At 39.6% G+C, this 17836-nt stretch overlaps 1 protein-coding gene across 1 annotated transcript in view; it reads left to right on the top strand.

Annotated features, from left to right (window-relative positions):
* Positions 1-17836, top strand: part of LOC128840587 (uncharacterized) — a 30481-nt gene that overhangs the window by 7461 nt on the left and 5184 nt on the right. Inside the window, exons 3-9 of the mRNA XM_054034779.1 lie at positions 9332-9407; positions 11047-11178; positions 12111-12234; positions 14281-14341; positions 14446-14492; positions 14957-15032; positions 16257-16358. Coding sequence (XP_053890754.1) covers positions 9332-9407; positions 11047-11178; positions 12111-12234; positions 14281-14341; positions 14446-14492; positions 14957-15032; positions 16257-16358 — 618 coding nt within the window. The remainder of the gene's footprint in view (positions 1-9331; positions 9408-11046; positions 11179-12110; positions 12235-14280; positions 14342-14445; positions 14493-14956; positions 15033-16256; positions 16359-17836) is intronic.

The following is a 17836-nucleotide window of genomic DNA, read 5'->3' as shown; positions in this document are numbered from 1 at the left end:
ATTCTTTTATCATCTGCCTCCATAGCTTCTTTCTGCATGTTCTCAATCAATCACATAGATTCAGCTGTCACTTCTATGCTGATGATTTCTAGATATACTTCTGTGCCCCTAACCTTTCATTATTTCTCCAGTCAAGCATTGCTGCATTTTTCTGATAACTCCTCTTGGATTGTCAGCTGTTTCCAGCTCAGTTTCTCCAAAAATTAGCTTTTTCACTCAAGCCTTTGTTTCCATTATTGTTGACAAAACCACCATTTTCCTGTCACCCTGTCTCTAGTCTTGATGTCATCTTTGACTTCTAACACTTTCTGCCCTACATCTAGGCTCACAGACTTCTGCTGAGGCAATTTTCCCTCCACCCTATTATTAAAATATTTATTCTCCACTATTGTAACTACCATTTCTCTGTGTAACTCTGCCCATTTATCCAAAACTCTACTATTAAAAGCTTCCTCTTTGATAGCTCTAACCACATCTTCTTTTCCTCCTCCTCCATCCCCTGTTGCTTCACTGGATTCTTCTTGTATTCCAGAACAAGTTTAGATTTCTTTCCTTCATAGCTTTGCACCATCCTATGCTTTATTTCATCCTAACCCTCTGTTGGTCTCTACGGATCTTTTATCTTTTCCTTCTTCAGTGTGCCCTATACACTACTCGTAAAGGTAACCTGTAAAGGGAGAATTGTACCCTTTGTTTCTTCTGATAGATAAAGAGTATCTGAAAGTTTGTTGTCTTCCTTCTGCTTATTTTATACCTTTTTAGAAATTTCAGAATATTGAAACATTGGTTTTGGTGAGTTTTCTTGGGAGACCTGAGAACTAGAATGGAGAGTTTTTCACATGCTTAATTGAGAGAAGGGGGTGTAGAAAACTTGCCATGGTCCATCTAGCCCAGTGTCCTGTCTTCGAACAGTCGCCAATGCCAGATGCTTCAGAGGGAAAGAACAGAAAAGGGCAATTATCTAGTAATCCATCCTCTGCCATCCAGTCACAGCTTCTGGCAGTCAGAGATTTTACCGATGCATCTGGTTACATCTCTGACCATCTTGGCTAATAGCCATTGATGGACCTATTCTCCGTGAACATATCTAGTTCGTTTTTTATCCCATGGTATTCATGATATCCCATGGCGACGAGTTCCACAGGTTGACCATGCGTTGTGTAAAGATTTTTTTTTTTTTACATTTGTTTTAAACCCGCTGCCTATTAATTTCATACAGTAGAACCTCCGAGTAATGGACACCTCGGAAATGGAGGTTGATCGTAACTCTGAACAAAACATTATGGATGCTCCTCAGGGCGGACTGCTCAGAGCGGGGGTTCACATCTGAGCCTGCAAACTTCAGGTTCTTCACTTCCTACCTTTAAAGGGGCTAGCCCGTGCAATGGGGTGGGGACAGGCAGCTGGTTCTAGCCCCCTGGCTGCAAGGGTGATGAGTGAGGCACACTGTGGAACTGTGGGTACGGGGTGCAGGCTGTGGCCTTTTAAAAATGAGCTGCTCCTCCAGAGCACAGTGTGCAAGCGGGAGCTTGAGCTTGGGCTCCAGCAACAAACACTCCCAGGCAGGTTCCAGCAGGAGCTCAGTAAGTTTCTTTCCTAGGCTCAGACTGAGCATGCAAGCTTGTCCCTCTGGGAGGGCAGGGGATGGCTTCGTCCATGGCTTACAGGAAAGCAGCGCAAACCCCAGAGCTGCTCCTGTCAGCTGCGTCCTGTGTGGCGATTTGGGGGTGGGGACAGGCAGCCCAGATGTGCCTACCTTTAAGATGCAATACAGGCACAGTACAGTATTTCCTGGTTTGTTTGGTTTTGGTCTCCACTGCTGCCTGATTACTTCCGGTTTCAGGTGGTGTCCAGTTGACCAGTAACTCTGGTGTTTGTATCTTTGAAGTTCTACTGTAGTTTCTGTGTTATGTGAAGGGGAAAATAATACTTCCCTATTCACTTTCTGCACACCAATCATGATTTTACTGACCTTTTTCATATCCCCCCTTAGTTTTCTCTTTTCTAAGCTGATCAGTCCCAGTATTTTTAACCTCCTTGAATTTCTATCTCAAAACTTTTTCCTGTTAGGACTACCCTTGCTCTACTTCCATGTACTCTTGATCTTATTCTCCCAAATGATGATAAAATAACAAATCTAAGGAGAAAATCCTTGGCGCTAATGAGACCTACATAACATGCCTGTTTTGAATTATTGTCCTTCCTGTCCCCATCATCTGTTGTAATAACTCTTGTTATGTTACCTCTAACTTAGAAGATGAGCTCCTGAGGCCAGCTAATGTGTTCTACTTCTTGTGAAGTGTCAGTCATACATTGTAAAATAAATGATAAAATGAGGGTGAAGTTAAGTGGTTTTCATTGAGAAATGCCCCTACTCACACTCCATTGCTTCATTCATGAGAGGGTGAATTAGGAAATAGTGGACAACCTGTTTTTAAAACAGGGCACACCAAATCTGTTCCGATGTATTTATTTAAACCATTCTTCTGTGCAAAGCAGGAAAAATCCTCTGCTAGCAGTAGGTTTTTCCCTTCAAGGAGGAAGATTCATTTAAACTTTAACTCAGAAAATCATGGGCTTAAAGAATCTAAACAGTTGAGATACTGACTGAAAGCCTCAAAGAATCCAACTAGCTGTCATGTCATAGAGCTACATCTTGTGGTGTGGAAGATACTCTGTCCGCAGGTGGCTTAAGAACTAGAAGCCTTACCTTCAATATATTACCTTTTTGGTACCACCCTGGGGTCAGATTCAGTGCTGTTAATTGACTTGTTCACCCCTCCAAATAAACACTTGACATTTTTCAATTTTAAATCCCCAGAATTCTATGCAATTTGCTTTACCAACATAGCTTTTACAGTTTTTTTTAATGGGAAAATCTGGATTCAGAGACACTGAGCTTTTCCACAGTACCTGTATTAAATTGGCGCACACCTTTTCTGTGCCTGTTTTGCAAAACTTTTCAATATTGTAACACATCTGCACAAGGCTAAAACATATTTTTGTAGATTAACCCCTTACTGTTTTGAAGGTGCCAGAAGTAGATTCAGTAAAGAATGCTTTGAGTAAGAATAATTTAACTGCAAACTAAACAATTTTCCAAAATTCCGTTTGCCCAAAGCAAGTAATTTTTTACATTTTTTTAACTTGGAAGTAAAATATCAAACTTTTCATTTTCATCAGTCATATTGCAATAGAGCAGCTGAATAGATTTTTCTACCTTTGTTGTTGAATTTTGCCACAGTTTTGCAAGCTGGGTAAGAAGAATGGAAACAATGGCTGTTTGGCAATGGTATTTTCTTTTCGTCCTACCCTTAAAAATGTGTGCCCCGTTACACAGAGATTTAAAAGTTAAAGCTTTTAAAATGCATTTGAATCCCTTATGAGAATATATTGAACTATAAGGATAAACAGTGTATTACCTTCTAAAAGCTTGGACTGTAAGATAACTTTATTTTTATTCTAAACACATTTTTCACAAACACACTAAAAAGGTTACCACTCTGCATCTGTTCTGGTATGGAATCATGTTGCATGTCATGCACTACTTAAGCTCTTTGGAATGCTGTGGAAATAGTAAATGCAACTGGATTACTTTCACGGCATGGTTTAGGTGCTGTTATCTAGCAAAACTGGATTTCAGTGAATCTGCACACACACACACATCTAATGTTGAAGGTGTAAGCCCTTATGTATATCTATATAAATAACTTCAAAAATACAAAATGTGGGTTTGGACCATTTCAGGTTAGAGCCCACTGCTTATACTGCAACAACAGTTTTTAATGATGAAAATGCTTAAGGGATGGTTGTTAGGTTGATAGACCACAACTGACCTATTGTGCCAGTGAACTTATATAATAGTTATATATTACATATGTAACTTGTTTAGTATAGTTTGGTTTTCCAAAATAATTGAAAGAAGGATTACTTGACAAATGTGGACTTGGAGGAAGCTGAAGCTGTTTTGAACCTTATAATAAACTGCTGTATATGAACTATATGTCAGTACTGGGTGTCTCAGAGAAATTGCCTTGTCATTCTATTTATTAGTACTGTTTATATTACTGTAGTGTCTAGGAGCCTGAATCTGGGGTTTTCATAGTTTTTCTTTCCCATGTTCACCCCATTTTCAGTAGACAGAGGGATCTGGGGATTTTATTGTTTGTTTTTAATTTTTCCACTCTAATGCCATCTCAGCATGAATAGGTAGGGTAAAGTATAAATATATTAAGTAAATTTAAAAAGGTAGTTTAATGAACTACCTCGTTGTCCCCTTTTTCACATAGGTGACCACAGAAGTGCTCATATTCAGCCCTTCTTGGTTATTACTTTGGGTGCTTCAGAAATGTGTGCAGAGGTAGCAATAAATAGGACACTATCATGTACAGGGGAGTCCAGCAGCAAGTTTTTGAACATCAGTGACCAAAATTTCATTAAACTACCTTTTTAAATTTACTTAATATATTTATGTGTAAATAACATTCTCCCTTGTAGTCAGACAGCAGTTCCTGTCTGATCCATTTAGTGATGCAACAGTCCAATATTTGCTCTTGATTAATTAAAAATACAGATTAAATCTACTGTTGTCAATAAGGTGACCAGATGTCCCGATTTTATAGGGACAGTCCCGATATTTGGGGTTTTTTCTTATGTAGGTTCCTGTTACTGCCCCCCCATCTCCTGTCCCAATTTTTCACACTTTCTATCTGGTCACCCTAATTGTCCATAAACAGATTTCTGTAACTAACTGGTAAATTCAGTGCAGCAGAAAGCTGAGGTTAAAATTTTCAATAAGTGCATAGGTGAGCATGTAGTAGAATGCTTCTATGAAAATAATTGCTGTAGGTTAGGCAATTAGTCCAGTTAAAAATAAATACTGTTGCGCATCTAACAACTTTTGTGTGTCCAGTTCCACAAACAAACTCTCCAATCTTCAAACTATTTAAAAATATATTTTGGCCTTTCAGAACACTAATCAATATACTCTTTTAACGTACAAGTCCCCTCTTTTTTTCAGCATCCTTATTTGCACTATATAAATAGCTTTAGCCAGCTCATTCCTGTTGTTCAGATAAACAATGGCCTTTATAAACAAAATGAAAATTCGTAGACGAAGAAATCCAATTTTTCTAATGCTGAGGTCAGTGTTGGTTACGTTAAAATGTGAAAAGAAATACAAATCACATTTTAACTCCCTACAAATGTTTTGTTGTTTACTAGTCTTTACCTCTGAAATGCTTACTGTACTCAAAGTTTAAAAAAAAAAAAAGCACTACTCCTGTGACTGCCTACAAAGGATATTGTCTCTTGTTTCCAAATTTATGATGACAACCAGATTTTTGTGACTTCTGTGAGCACTTACTTGGCATAATTTGAATTTTGGTGTCTGTCTTTTTTTCTCCTCCTTTTCCAAAATAAATTATACTAGCCAGATACTTACCAACTTTTTATTGCATCATATAAGGCACATTTATTAGAACTGTTAGGTGGAATCTAGGTGATTTTTTTGGGGGGAGGGGGCATTTTATTATGGTAGCAATGACTATATTTAAGGTTGAAATGCAACTTTCTTTAAACCCCCTACTTAAGTTGCTTATAACTTACTCAAACCAATTAATTGGGGACTGGAAATTTTTCTGTACTTGATCTTTACCAAGAAGGGCGTGTTTTGAAAAGTTTCAGTAGAATTCATTGAGATATTTATTAGTTCTTTATGTGTAAATTATATACTTTCCCTGTATGTTCTGAGCAGAGGTTTTGCACATACTTAGAGCCTGGATCAATTTCCTTCAAGATTGCTTTGTTTTGTGGCTGTTAATGAGATATAAGGAACAAACTGAGTTTGAAGGAAATTGGTTCAGTAGTTTTGAAATCGTGATAATTGAAAGCATTTTCACACACAAAAACTATGTTTTAAGTTTCTGTGCTCGATCTGTTATCTAGGACATTAGGGTGTACGTGAACAGTAGAGTTTGGCCTTTTTTCTGCTCCATCTCTACTGGCTTTGAATATTGGAAGCACTGTGAAGCACTTTAGAGTAATTTCCTGGACTTTAAAAGTTTAAACCTTACAATTTCTTTCCGAAGTTTCCAGGGTGGTTGTGACGCCCTGGAGATCGCATGAATTAAAGTAATGAATACAGTGTTGCAAGGCTGATCTCCTTCGTTCTGTTCTCAGCTCTGCCACTACAAAACTTTAGCAGACACCATCAACTTAAAAACTACAATAAAAAGTAACGACTTATTTTGGGCTTTGAGATAGTGCTGTCAAATGCACATTGTGGATAGTTTTTCTTCTTTTGTTTGTGTGGATATTCAGTACAGCAACAGGGGGAGAAAAACATTTTTTGAAATAGGAAAATAATATTAGACCAGTAAAAATTAGCAGGGAATACCCAGGGTCATGTTTTGTAACTGAAACTTAACTCATTTTGAAACTGATTGCATTTTAGACTGACCACATTTTTAAGTAGCACAATGGAGCCCCAACCTCTTTTAAGTGCTACTGCAATGTAAATGTTAAATAATAAGAATAAAGTGACAGTATATCTTTAATACTTTACTCTTAGTACTTTACACACATTTAAGTGAGCTTTGTAACACTTTTAGGAAGTAGGTAACTATTACTACACCCATTTTACAGATTGTAAAATTATTGCTCAGAAAGATTAAGGATTTGTCTAGATAAGGGAAGTTTACACCAGTATAATTAGCAAGTTTCCTTAATTGAGACAAGCTCTCCATTGATCAAGGTCACATGGAAAATTAATATTAGAACCAGGTTTGTCATCTGTGTCTAATTGCTAGGCCCATGTATATTGCATTAGATGAACCTTGCCTTCCAGCCCGGTCCTTGAACTTCCCTATGCCCTGAACATGAAAAATGTCTAATAAAAATGCTTTGCAGTTATATAGTGTATTTTCATCTGTAGCTCACAAAGCTCCTTGCAGAGAGCATATCATGTTACAGATTGTGAGAGAAAAATAACTCACTTGCCTGATTTCACACAATAGATCCAGGCTTACAGGCAACGGCCTAGCCAATCCCACTACAGTGCCATTCAGGCAAATCACTCAGTTTTTTTTCCTAGTGTATAATGTCACCTTTGGGCATGGGGAAGGGCTTATAAATCTTCCCTTGAGTATATGGGAGCCAGTAAACTTATATGCTGCTGCCCAAACAGTTAGCCACAGAGCCCCTCTATCTCCTGTCCTCAAGCCCGGGGGGCACAGTGCAACAATCCTTAAAGAGGACAAGCTTTTTCTTTCCTCTGCTGGCCCAAATTCCATCCCACAGAATTTTGTGCCTATTTACCTTTCTGTAAAACAGACTACACTTATATCTGACTTTTCCTCTGTAGATTTTAAAACACTTGACAAAGCTAGATAAATGTGAGTGGCCCTATTCTACAGATCAGTAAGCATCAGATACAGAGATCTGTGGTTTACTAGATTTGCTACCTTAGATAAATATATTCTGTTTCCTGCCCCAAACTTCCTGTGTAAGTTTTAACAAACATGTAACCTATCATGAGCTTCCATATTAGAATCATTTAGAATTACTCCTTGATGGGTTCAGGGGATACAGTTAAATTTATAAATCACTGAGACCCAGGTGCATATGCAGCACACAGTTAGCATTTTGGCAACATGCTAACAGTGCATGCACAATGGTTGATTTTCAAAGGCTTATAACTCACCCAAATTAAACTATTTTCACCAAAACACTATTAGATATCCCTTCCACCTACAGGCTCTTTCCCTCCCAAATTTCATCGTCCTAAATCAGCTCATCTCAGTACAAGTGTGGTTTTACAGCTATATACAAATTTTTAACTGTAACCATTCCATTTTGAAGATTTTTTTTTTAATGTGCAAAGGACTAATTTTTAACTTGTAACTTCAGAACCATTTCATTTAATTACTTGAAATTTATGGACAAAACCCCATTCTATACTAAACAGTGATCACAAAAACTATCACTAGAAAATATTTTTCTTGTGCTTTGTTAGAAGATAGGTGAAGATTGGTCTTATAATGGAAACCTGCAGACTTAGTTATGGAGGGCCAGCAGTCTCTCCATATAATTTGTGTAGCTGTGCTCAATAATGGAAGAATCTTTGTGCTCTGAAAAATGCTAATTCTATATTCTGACTCACCTAAATAATACTCTACTTATGTTCTTCCAGCATCGTAGGCACCTTTCCCTATTACGAAGGGTCATGGTGGATTCTTTGTCATCGGCAACTTTTACATCAAGATTGGATGTTTTTCTAAAAGATATAGTCTAGGAATTAAATTGGGGAAGTTGTGTGTCCTGTGTTATACAGGAGATCAGACTAGACCAGGGGGTTCTCAAAGTTCATTGCACCGGGACCCTCCTTCTGACAATAAAATTACTACATGAATGAGGGGGAAACGGGGGGTGTCGGAGCCCAAGCCCTGCCGCCCTGTTTGGGGGAGGGGTGGAGGGAAAGGGCCTCAGGCCACGCCCTGCCACCCCAGGTGGGCGGAGAGGGGGCTGCAGCTCAAGCCCCATTGCCCCAGGTGGGGGTGGAGCTCAGTCTTCAGCCTCAGCCCTGGATCCCAGTAAGTCTAATGCTGGCCCTGGTGACCCCATTAAAATTGGGTCACGACCCACTTTGGGTCATAACCCACAGTTTGAGAACTGCTGGACTAGATGATGACAGTGGTCCCCTCTGGCTGTGGAATCTATGAATTCCCCCCATCCACTCCCAATAGTAATTTATTAATGTTATTTCAAATGTGTAATATTGAAACAAAACAAAAGAAATGTTTCAGTACTCAGGCTAGACAATAGTATTTATTTTGGATTTATTTAAATCGAAATATCTCCTTCTGGTGAAATAAGGCAGATTTTCAAAGAGTTCAGTTTCTGTTTCGGCACCTTAATAAAGTAGCCAGCTAAGCACTTAGAAAACGTGACCACTTCACTTAGATGCCCAACTAGGACTAGGTTCTGAATTTTTTTTTTTGGAAATCTGGCCCTTGACATGTCAAGCTGTATGATCCATCAGGGAGACCAGGATGCTATTTACATCTTTCTGTTTGGAATGATATGGGAGCAGCAGAGTCTGATCTTTATAAGACATTTAATGTAGCTTGAAATTTATCTCGAGACCAAAAAGAGCAGTATTTTTTTGTGCATTTGTTGAGGAAAGCTTACTCCGAAGAAGAAGAAACTTTATTACAGAAGTAGCTGTTTTATATGAAACTTCAGGTATCTTGTATCAAATTAGTATAGTTTGAAAAGTATTTTATCCTTTAAGTATTCAGAAAAATATACAAATATTTTTTTTTTATAAAAGATGGCGGACTTTGACACCAGTTGGACAGCCTATACCAGGAACGAGATTCATTGCTTTCAAAGTGCCTTTAAAAGGGGTATGTATAAAATGCTGTTACAGTCAGTCTGTACTAATTGCTGTGTGAAGACTTATGGAAAATAGCATTCACATTCATGCAAACTGCAGAACAGATTCAATGTGAAAAATTACAAATTATTTTTCTATTAAAATTAGTATTTAGCACATTCAGTCCTTTTCCAATGAGCTTTCCATAAACTAAAGATGTTCGCTTTTCTAAGTATAGACTGGTACTTGGTGTTACTGAGTATGTTTACTTATCTCTTATACAGGGCCAGCTCCAGGTTTTTTGCCGCCCCAAGCGATGGGGAGCGGGGGGCGGGAGAGCCGCGATCGGCTGTAGCTCCATCGCGCCGCTTTCTTCTTCGGCAGCACTTCGGCGGCAGGTCCTTCCCTCCGAGAGGGACCGAGGGACCTGCCGCCGAAGAGCCTGACGTGCCGCCCCTTCCCCTTGGCCGCCCCAAGCACCTGCTTGCTCAGCTGGTGCCTGAAGCCGGCCCCGCTCTTACACATCATGACTTTCTCACCAGCTAATCTGCACCATTCGTTTAAAATTACAGAATTTAGTGCTTCTGGAGTGTGTTGGTTCAGGTTTGAGCCCTGGCTTTTGCATCTTCTGAAACTGCTGTAACAAGAGTCCTGCTTGTGGTGGTGATTTTTGTGATGTGGATAACTGTCCACTTGACATAAACCAGAAATTAATTTCACATACATGATGATCACCCATTAAAGGGTAGTGGTCACTGGACCACTTTTGAAATGGTGGCTATAAATGTATGTCTCCGTATCCTGTTCCTGTAAATTGCATAGAAATGGACAAAAGAAGTGTATTTTAAAGAAATGTTTTGCTCAAATGCTCTTTAATGGTATGTAGGCACCATCTTATATGGAAGTTCCATCTTAATCTGTTTCACATGGTTGGCCAGATTCTCTGTTTTGCTGAGTTTATGTTGGTCAAAGCAGAGACTGGAAGCCGTCATGGAGCTGTTTAGGCTCCCTGATACTTTGCCTGGCGCTGATGCTCATTAGAGAATTTTTTGCTGCTGTCTACATTCTTCTTACACTCACTTCAATCCTGATAAGACTTTGTTTCAAATATACAGGGAAAAAATTATCTTAATGCTAAATTATAAATGTATGTAGCATCCAGTAGCATGAGTGACAGAGAAGAAAACAAACTGGCAGGGAAAAATAAGTATCCCCATCATTTGTGGGAAGAGAGGTGAGTCAGTAAGCTGTTCTATCAGAGCTCCCTAGTTTTTATGTAGAATAGACTGGTTGTTTGGGATTTTTTGCAGTGGGTAAGATTTTTATATTTTGTTTTGCTTATTGACATCAATGTTAGATTTGTCTGTGTTCAAGGAATTACTTTAAATTGTTATATTCATTCTTCATTGTGCAGGACTTTTTTCTTGATATGAAATTGGTGCTTATTGCGCTGGAGCTTCTGCCACAGTCTCATCTCTTGTCATAATATCATACAATAAAATCATGAACTTATTTTAGGTCATCAGTTCCATCTCAATGTAGTTTTTGAATCCACACAATACATTGAATGCCTATGTTTCCTCTTGTTCCTGATTCATTTTATGAGGCAGATGTTTCTATTTTTATTGGAATTTGTAAAACGCAATCTTCATTTTCCTTTTTCATCACAGGCAATTAACCAGAGACTTACTCCAACCCAGAAATTTACACCCAAAGACCTGATTGCTGCAATGAAAGCCGTAAATGTGGAACTTGGATTAATTATTGATTTAACATACACCACACGGTATTATGAAGTTAAGGTAATAGTAAATAAGTAATAGCAGAATTAAATGCACAATTACTGCTACCTTTTATCTTGTGTTACTTAATCCCAGTCTAGAAATTGTCATGTTGGAACAGACAAGTGAACCATCTAATCTGGTATCCTGTTTCCAGCAGAAATTTATGCAGAACTGTATCATGAAGGAAATATCATCTTAATCTCAGCTAGCATTCACTTATGGCTTGATTCAGGAACTTTACTAGCATTTGATCATTATATTTATATATAGTACTGTAGTTCCCAGATTCTCTGATCAAGACTACTATGCTAGGCATTGCACAAACACACAGGCAGACATGGCCCCTGCCCTGAAGACAGATGCTATATCTAAATCTTTTTTAAAATATAATATTTCTTTCACTATTATGCTGTATGAATAGATTCCACAGGTTAACTCTACACCGATTAAAAAAAAAAAATTCATTACATTGTAATTGGGAGTATCCATTTAATGTGCTCTGTGCAAGAGTAAATAGAAGCATGTGTTACTAAATGTAGACCCTTGAATATACACTATAATGGGATAAAATAAGTAAGGGAGAGGAGGTGAAGCTTGATACTCTTCATGAAGAGGATTTGAATGGCAGTACAAGCTTCCCTCATCAGTCCAACCAGTGTGCATCTACTGTGACCAGGAGGTATTGAAAGGGGTAGTTCCGTCTCCATTGCAAACCTAGATCTCTTTGCTTGAGATTGACTCTTCCCAACAAAAGGGCTATTTGCTATGGCAGTTTTTGTGAGTATAGCTTTTCTAATATAACTACAAAATGATCATTTTCAATCACTACCGATACAGATTTGAATCAGTGACTTACATCTGGGGTTTTTTATATATTGTTTGTAAGTTTTATGGTGGTACAAGATTTTAGTGACTAATGATTGTTGCTATTTTTTTCTCCTTGTTGCTAGGATTTACCTAAAAGTGTGCAGTATAAGAAACTGTATACTGTTGGACTTGAAGTCCCCGATAATGCTACTATTCTACAATTCAAAAAATGGGTCAGAAAGTTCCTTTGGGAAAATGCAGGAAATGGTAATTAACAGCATCTTTAATGCTATAAAAGACCAAAATGTTACTTAAATCTTAAATGTATGATTTATTAATCACAATAGATGTTCACTTCTACAGGTCAGGTTTCTCAAACTTTTTCATAGTGTGATCCAGTTTTGTAACTTCATAATCTCGTGGACCATCTCCTATCCCTTTTGCCACTCCAAAATGCTCATGTCAGCTACAGCATTTATTACATGGACTGCCTTCCTAATAGTGTCATATTTTTAGCTGTATTTAATGTGATGTGCCAGCTGAGAACAAGGAGAGCTAGCCCATGTGACCAGCAGACACTTCATGGATCACTGCTGGTTCACAGACCACAGCTTGGGAGCCACTGGCATAGTTCTGTGTATAATAAGTAATACTTTTCATAACGCTTTCTGTGTTTTTGTAATTGGACACAATCAGGGATTTTCTGATCATACTTTTTCTTCTTTCATTGTGATCCGTGAGGTAGCCTTACCCTGTTGAAGGCATGTAATGTGATAGCCTCCTGTCTGATCTCCACCCTCTACTTCATAGCAGAACCACTTACTAGTGTGACCTTCAGTTCTCTGAATTAGAAGTCAAGGAGATAGCTCAAGAGCATGAAGATGTCATTTAGTTAATCGGTTATAAAGTTCAATAGCTACAGGGGCATCATGTCAAGATATTTTGATGGCAGCTGGATACTCCTTTGCTCTCATGAAGATACTAATTCTTTAAGAGAATGATACAGTTATAGAGGTGGTTGGGAGTTTACATAGTGTTTGTGTAGAGCTGTTACACAGTTCTCCCCAGGCTGGTGTGACAGCTCTATGCACGGAAGAACTCGTTGCACACATCCTGCTACAACCTACATGTGTATCTCTTTTTATCTTTCCCTTAGTATTGGAGGCTCTTGCACATCTCAGTTCAGCATCTTCTGGAACAAATCTTTACTGGCAGCTGAGAGTCATTCAGCTGTGTGCCTGATTCAGGAGACTGCTCTGTTGACGAAGTCCTGGTTTCTTACTGTGATAGCTCTGTAATGGTTTGTGTCAGAAAATTTCCATTGCCAAAGTTGCACTGCTCTACCTCAGATAAGATGTATGGTTCTGTTGTGGATAGCCAGTTTGCAGGTGGACGTAAATCTCAGAAACCAGGGCCCAAATTTGAAGTGTTGGAAAAGAAGAACGGTATTATGAGATGGTTCTTTCTTATCCCAGTAGTTAATGTTCTGGCTCCTTGGTTGCTGTTTTTGGCTTATGAGCTGAAGTGTAGGGAGTTTCCTTCCTGCATAATCTAATGATTTGGATGTGACAAAGGCATTCCTTCAGGGACCCTTTGGGTCGGAATGTTTTGTTCTGAATGTTGGTCAGAACCCCAACTTCCTAGTTTGCAACTGGATGAAGAGACACAGCTGTCTCCAAAGTCTGTAAGTGCCACTCCTGAGTTGACTGGAGATGGCAATACAAAGCAAGAAGCTAAATGCACTGCCTCCACAATGCCTCAGGCATCTGCCATCCCAGGAGTAATGGACCAAATTTAGATGCCTGTGCTTGGATCCCTCTAGTAGTGCATTTCATTACCAGTAGGCTGCCAGGCTGACTTCAGTGTTTTTGCTTGTGGAAGGGTTCAGAAGAATCTGTAAGTGAACTTGTGAAAGTAAGTTTGGTTTGAATTTGCCCTCAAAGTCAGTCATGTTTTGTTCCAGTTACTTGATTCAGTTTCCTTATCACAGTGTGGTTGATGGTTATCTAGTCAGGCAGCTTTTCTTATCACCAGTTTCCCCCTCCTTTTTTCTGTGCCCTGCCTGGACTAGTTTAGGTTCCAAGAGGTTGGGAAGTGGGAAGCATTGAGTTAACTGCTGCTACAAATCCAGCAGGAAGAACATAAATTCTGGACGTATATCCTGGTGTGTACAGGCTTAATAATAATAATTTTGCAAACAGCAAACGTGCTCACTGAAACTGCTTTAGTGTAAACAATAAATGGCTTCTTTTTGTTTTGCACTAATTATTTTATGGTATTTTTGTTTTTTCACATTTTTTTCCTTTGTAATAGATAAACTCATTGGCGTTCATTGTACCAATGGAATTAATAGAACTGGCTACCTTATATGTAGGCAAGTATTACATGAAAATTCAGATAATTTTTTTCATTAGAATAGTATGTTTATATCAGTCATAATCTATACCTTTATAATAATTCAGCCACGTTTTTTGTCAGATACCTTATTGATGTTGAAGGTTGGGATCCAGAGACAGCAATTCAAGGTATTTCCTAGAACTTGAACAAAACATGGGGCTCTGTGTCTACAGTGGTTCTGTGACAGCTACCTCATACTTAACTCCTGCACAGGTTCCCACAGATAAATCCTTCCTGCTGCTGCTTCCATGCCTAGCAGTATTTGGGCACCATCAGATCAGAACCACATCAAGAGGACAGTTCCCTCCCTCCAACCCCATTATTGGTTTTGAAGATTTCTGTGTATTGGTGCAATCATAAGTAGCAACTGCAATAGTTACAGTTGGAAAACAGTTTGCTGCAAAAATGTTTGTGCAGTCTGCTGCAATTTAAAATTGAATCACAGGAATCAATAGTGAACTTATTTCAAGTTTTACATGCCACGGTTTTATTATGCCACGGTTTACATGGCGCCCCGATTGACCACATTATATGCAGCTGTGTTCCAAGCATGTTTAACTGCACACACTAATCTTTTTACAATTTTCTTCAGCTTTTGGTGATGCTAGAGGTCATCGTATGGATGGTCTTGTATATCTAACAGATCTCAGAACTCAACCAATGAGAAGGTAGGCAAAGGCTTTTAATTACATAATTGAAGTTGTCAAGTGCAGTTCTTTGCATTTTCAATGCTTGAGTCATATTTAAAATGTCTCTTGTACTGTTAAGCACATATTGACCTCTCTTATTACACTTTACACAAAGAGTGCTTATCTTTGAAGACTTCTGTTATGAATGGTATGAAGTGTAATTTTCCCCTTAGGTTTTATATTATAAAGTCTTTATAAATGTACATCATGGAAAGGGTTTTCTTTTAAAGTTGATTTTTTTAATTAAATTCTTCTGTTGTTGTGTCCTACTTCCTTAGGTGCGTTCAGCAGAGTTATGAATGGTAGGGAGCAGCTGGCAAAAAATTATTAGTGAGGGCCCCTTAACTCTGGAATTCGCTCTCTCCTCTTAGCCTGCCAGAGTCTGGATCTATTAACCTTTCCAGATATGCTGCATAGGGGATTGCCATTCCAGATCAGACCTGTGGTCTATCTAGCCTGTTGTCTTGTTTCTATCAGTGGCCACTACCAGATATTTCAGAGGAAGATGCAACAGACCCTGTAGCAGACTGGGCCCAGAAGGGAAGATTCTTCCTAGCCCCTGTCTGTCAGTAGCAGACTTATGTCTTGAAGCATGAGGGTTTATATTCCTTATTTTTAAAAAAAATCCAATCTAATGTAACTGTAGATGTCATTCTAATCCATCTATTCTACAAAACTCTTTTGCCTTTATGATATCATTGTAGCAGTGAAGTTGTAAGCTCTGTTGTTTTTTTAATTAAAATTTTTTGGCCTTTCAGTTTCACTAAATGTCCCTTGTTCCTGTATTATGAGAATGTAAATAGGGAAACTTTTCTGTACTAATCACTATCATGTATACTTTCATATGGGAAGGGGTGAAGTAGTTGAGGGACAATTTTGCAAATAACCATGGGGCTTCACCCCAACTGTCAACGAGTCATATGTCAGTGAAGTATTTTCTTTGCCTTTTTCTATCAGCCTCTTCAGAAAAAAATAAACTGAAATTCTCCCAAATGTACACATAGTCCTGTCTTGAGCACAGGGGACTAGACTTGAGGTCCTGTCCTGAGGTCCCTTCCAGTCCTACACTTCTATGATTCCCTAGCTTTCCAGCACTCCCATAATGCCAATTTATTTCCACAACTGGAAAAAAATGTACATACTTTCTTTCAACAGTATTTTTAATAAAGGAAATTTTGTATTAAATGCTTTTATTTTCCCTAGTAATCTTGGAATGGATGTATGGGATCCTGATGAAGATATTATACCCCCACCAAATGTGATGGAAGGACCTGTAGATAGGTTCCCAAATGAAGATTTTCCTGGGTAATTGGCAAAAATATGACATTTTTAAAAAATGTAATGTGAAAGATAACTATTGGAATAGTTACATTGGTATTCTGTTCTATTTTCAGTACTAATAATTCAGTATACCTATTTTAAATTAAATTAAATTAAGGTTGTGATAAAAAGATGAAGCAAGGGAATATTAGGACAGGATGTCTTCCGTTACAAGTACTTTGGATTCACTGGGGCAATTTTTATGCGGTAAAAGTTTTTATCCTTTGGTTTTGGAAGAGACATGTATTGTATCTCCCGTTCCTTGATAACATTTTAGTACAGTAGTTTGTGGTGTTAGTTTTCTGTGGGGTTATTTTGGGTTTGCTTGTCTCTTAAAAAGGTGATATGGAATTATAGTGGTTTTCACAGTCTTGACCAGTAGTTCTCAAACTTTTGTATTGGTGACCCCTTTCACACAGCAAGCCTCTGAGTGCGACCCCCCCTTATAAATTAAAAACACTTTTTTACATTTAACACTATTATAAATGCTGGAGGTGAAACAGGGTTTGGGGGGGTGGAGGCTGGCAGCTTGTGACCTCCCATGTAATAACCTCACGGTCATGACCCCTAGTTTGAGAACCCCTGGTCTTGACAATATAATATGTTTTATACTATTATGAGAAAGACAAGGTGGTTGAGGTGAAGTAATATCTTTTATTGGATCAACTTCTGTTGGTGAAAGAGACACGGTCGGGAGCGTAGCTAGGGGGGTTCAGGGGAAGCAGCTGCTTCCCCTCAACACATTTTTCAAAAGCGGCACCTGCCGGGCCGGCGCTGGGCTCCTGCAAGCAAGACGGAGGCGGGCAGCATGGCCAGACTCCGGAGGAGCCATCGGGGGGGCGGTGGGCGCGGCTGGAGGAGTGAAGGGGCCGGCTCCTCGGCCATCGTGCCCCATGCTCAGCGTGGCCCCAACATCAGGACTTGGCGGCCGGGCGCTCCGCAGCTGGCGGGCAGGCGCCGCTTTTGAAAAAAATGCTGGGCTGCCCGGGCCGAGGGAAGCAGGAAGCTGCCAGGGAGAGGGGATCTCGCCAGCTGCTGCCCGCCCCACTGCTCCGCTCCCCCCAGCCCCCAGGAGAAGCAAGCAGCGCCTGCCCACCACCCCTTCCCCGTGCCCACCCCCCCCCCTGACCGAGCCCCTCCAAGGGGGGGCGTAGCGTGGCCAGAGGAGCCGGGGGCGGGGGGAGCGGCACGGCTGGAGGAGCCAGCAAAGGGGGGTGGGGGCGCGGAGTGGCCAGAGGAGCAAGCCAAGGTGGGGGGTGCGGAGTGGCCGGAGGAGGAGCCAAGGGGTGGTGTGGCCAGAGGAGGAGCCAAGGGGGGGCGCCTTTTTTATGTTTGCTCCCCCTGCACTTAGAACCTGGCTACGCCACTGGACACGGTTATAGAATACATATAATATGTACTATAGTTAGACAGTTTAGACTGTTAATATATTAGTACCTTTATATATTTGAATGATAATGTCC

This window comes from Malaclemys terrapin, chromosome 7 (assembly GCF_027887155.1).
Source record: "Malaclemys terrapin pileata isolate rMalTer1 chromosome 7, rMalTer1.hap1, whole genome shotgun sequence".
Classification (NCBI taxonomy): Eukaryota; Metazoa; Chordata; order Testudines; family Emydidae; genus Malaclemys; species Malaclemys terrapin.
This window is presented reverse-complemented; position numbering and strand designations above follow the sequence as displayed.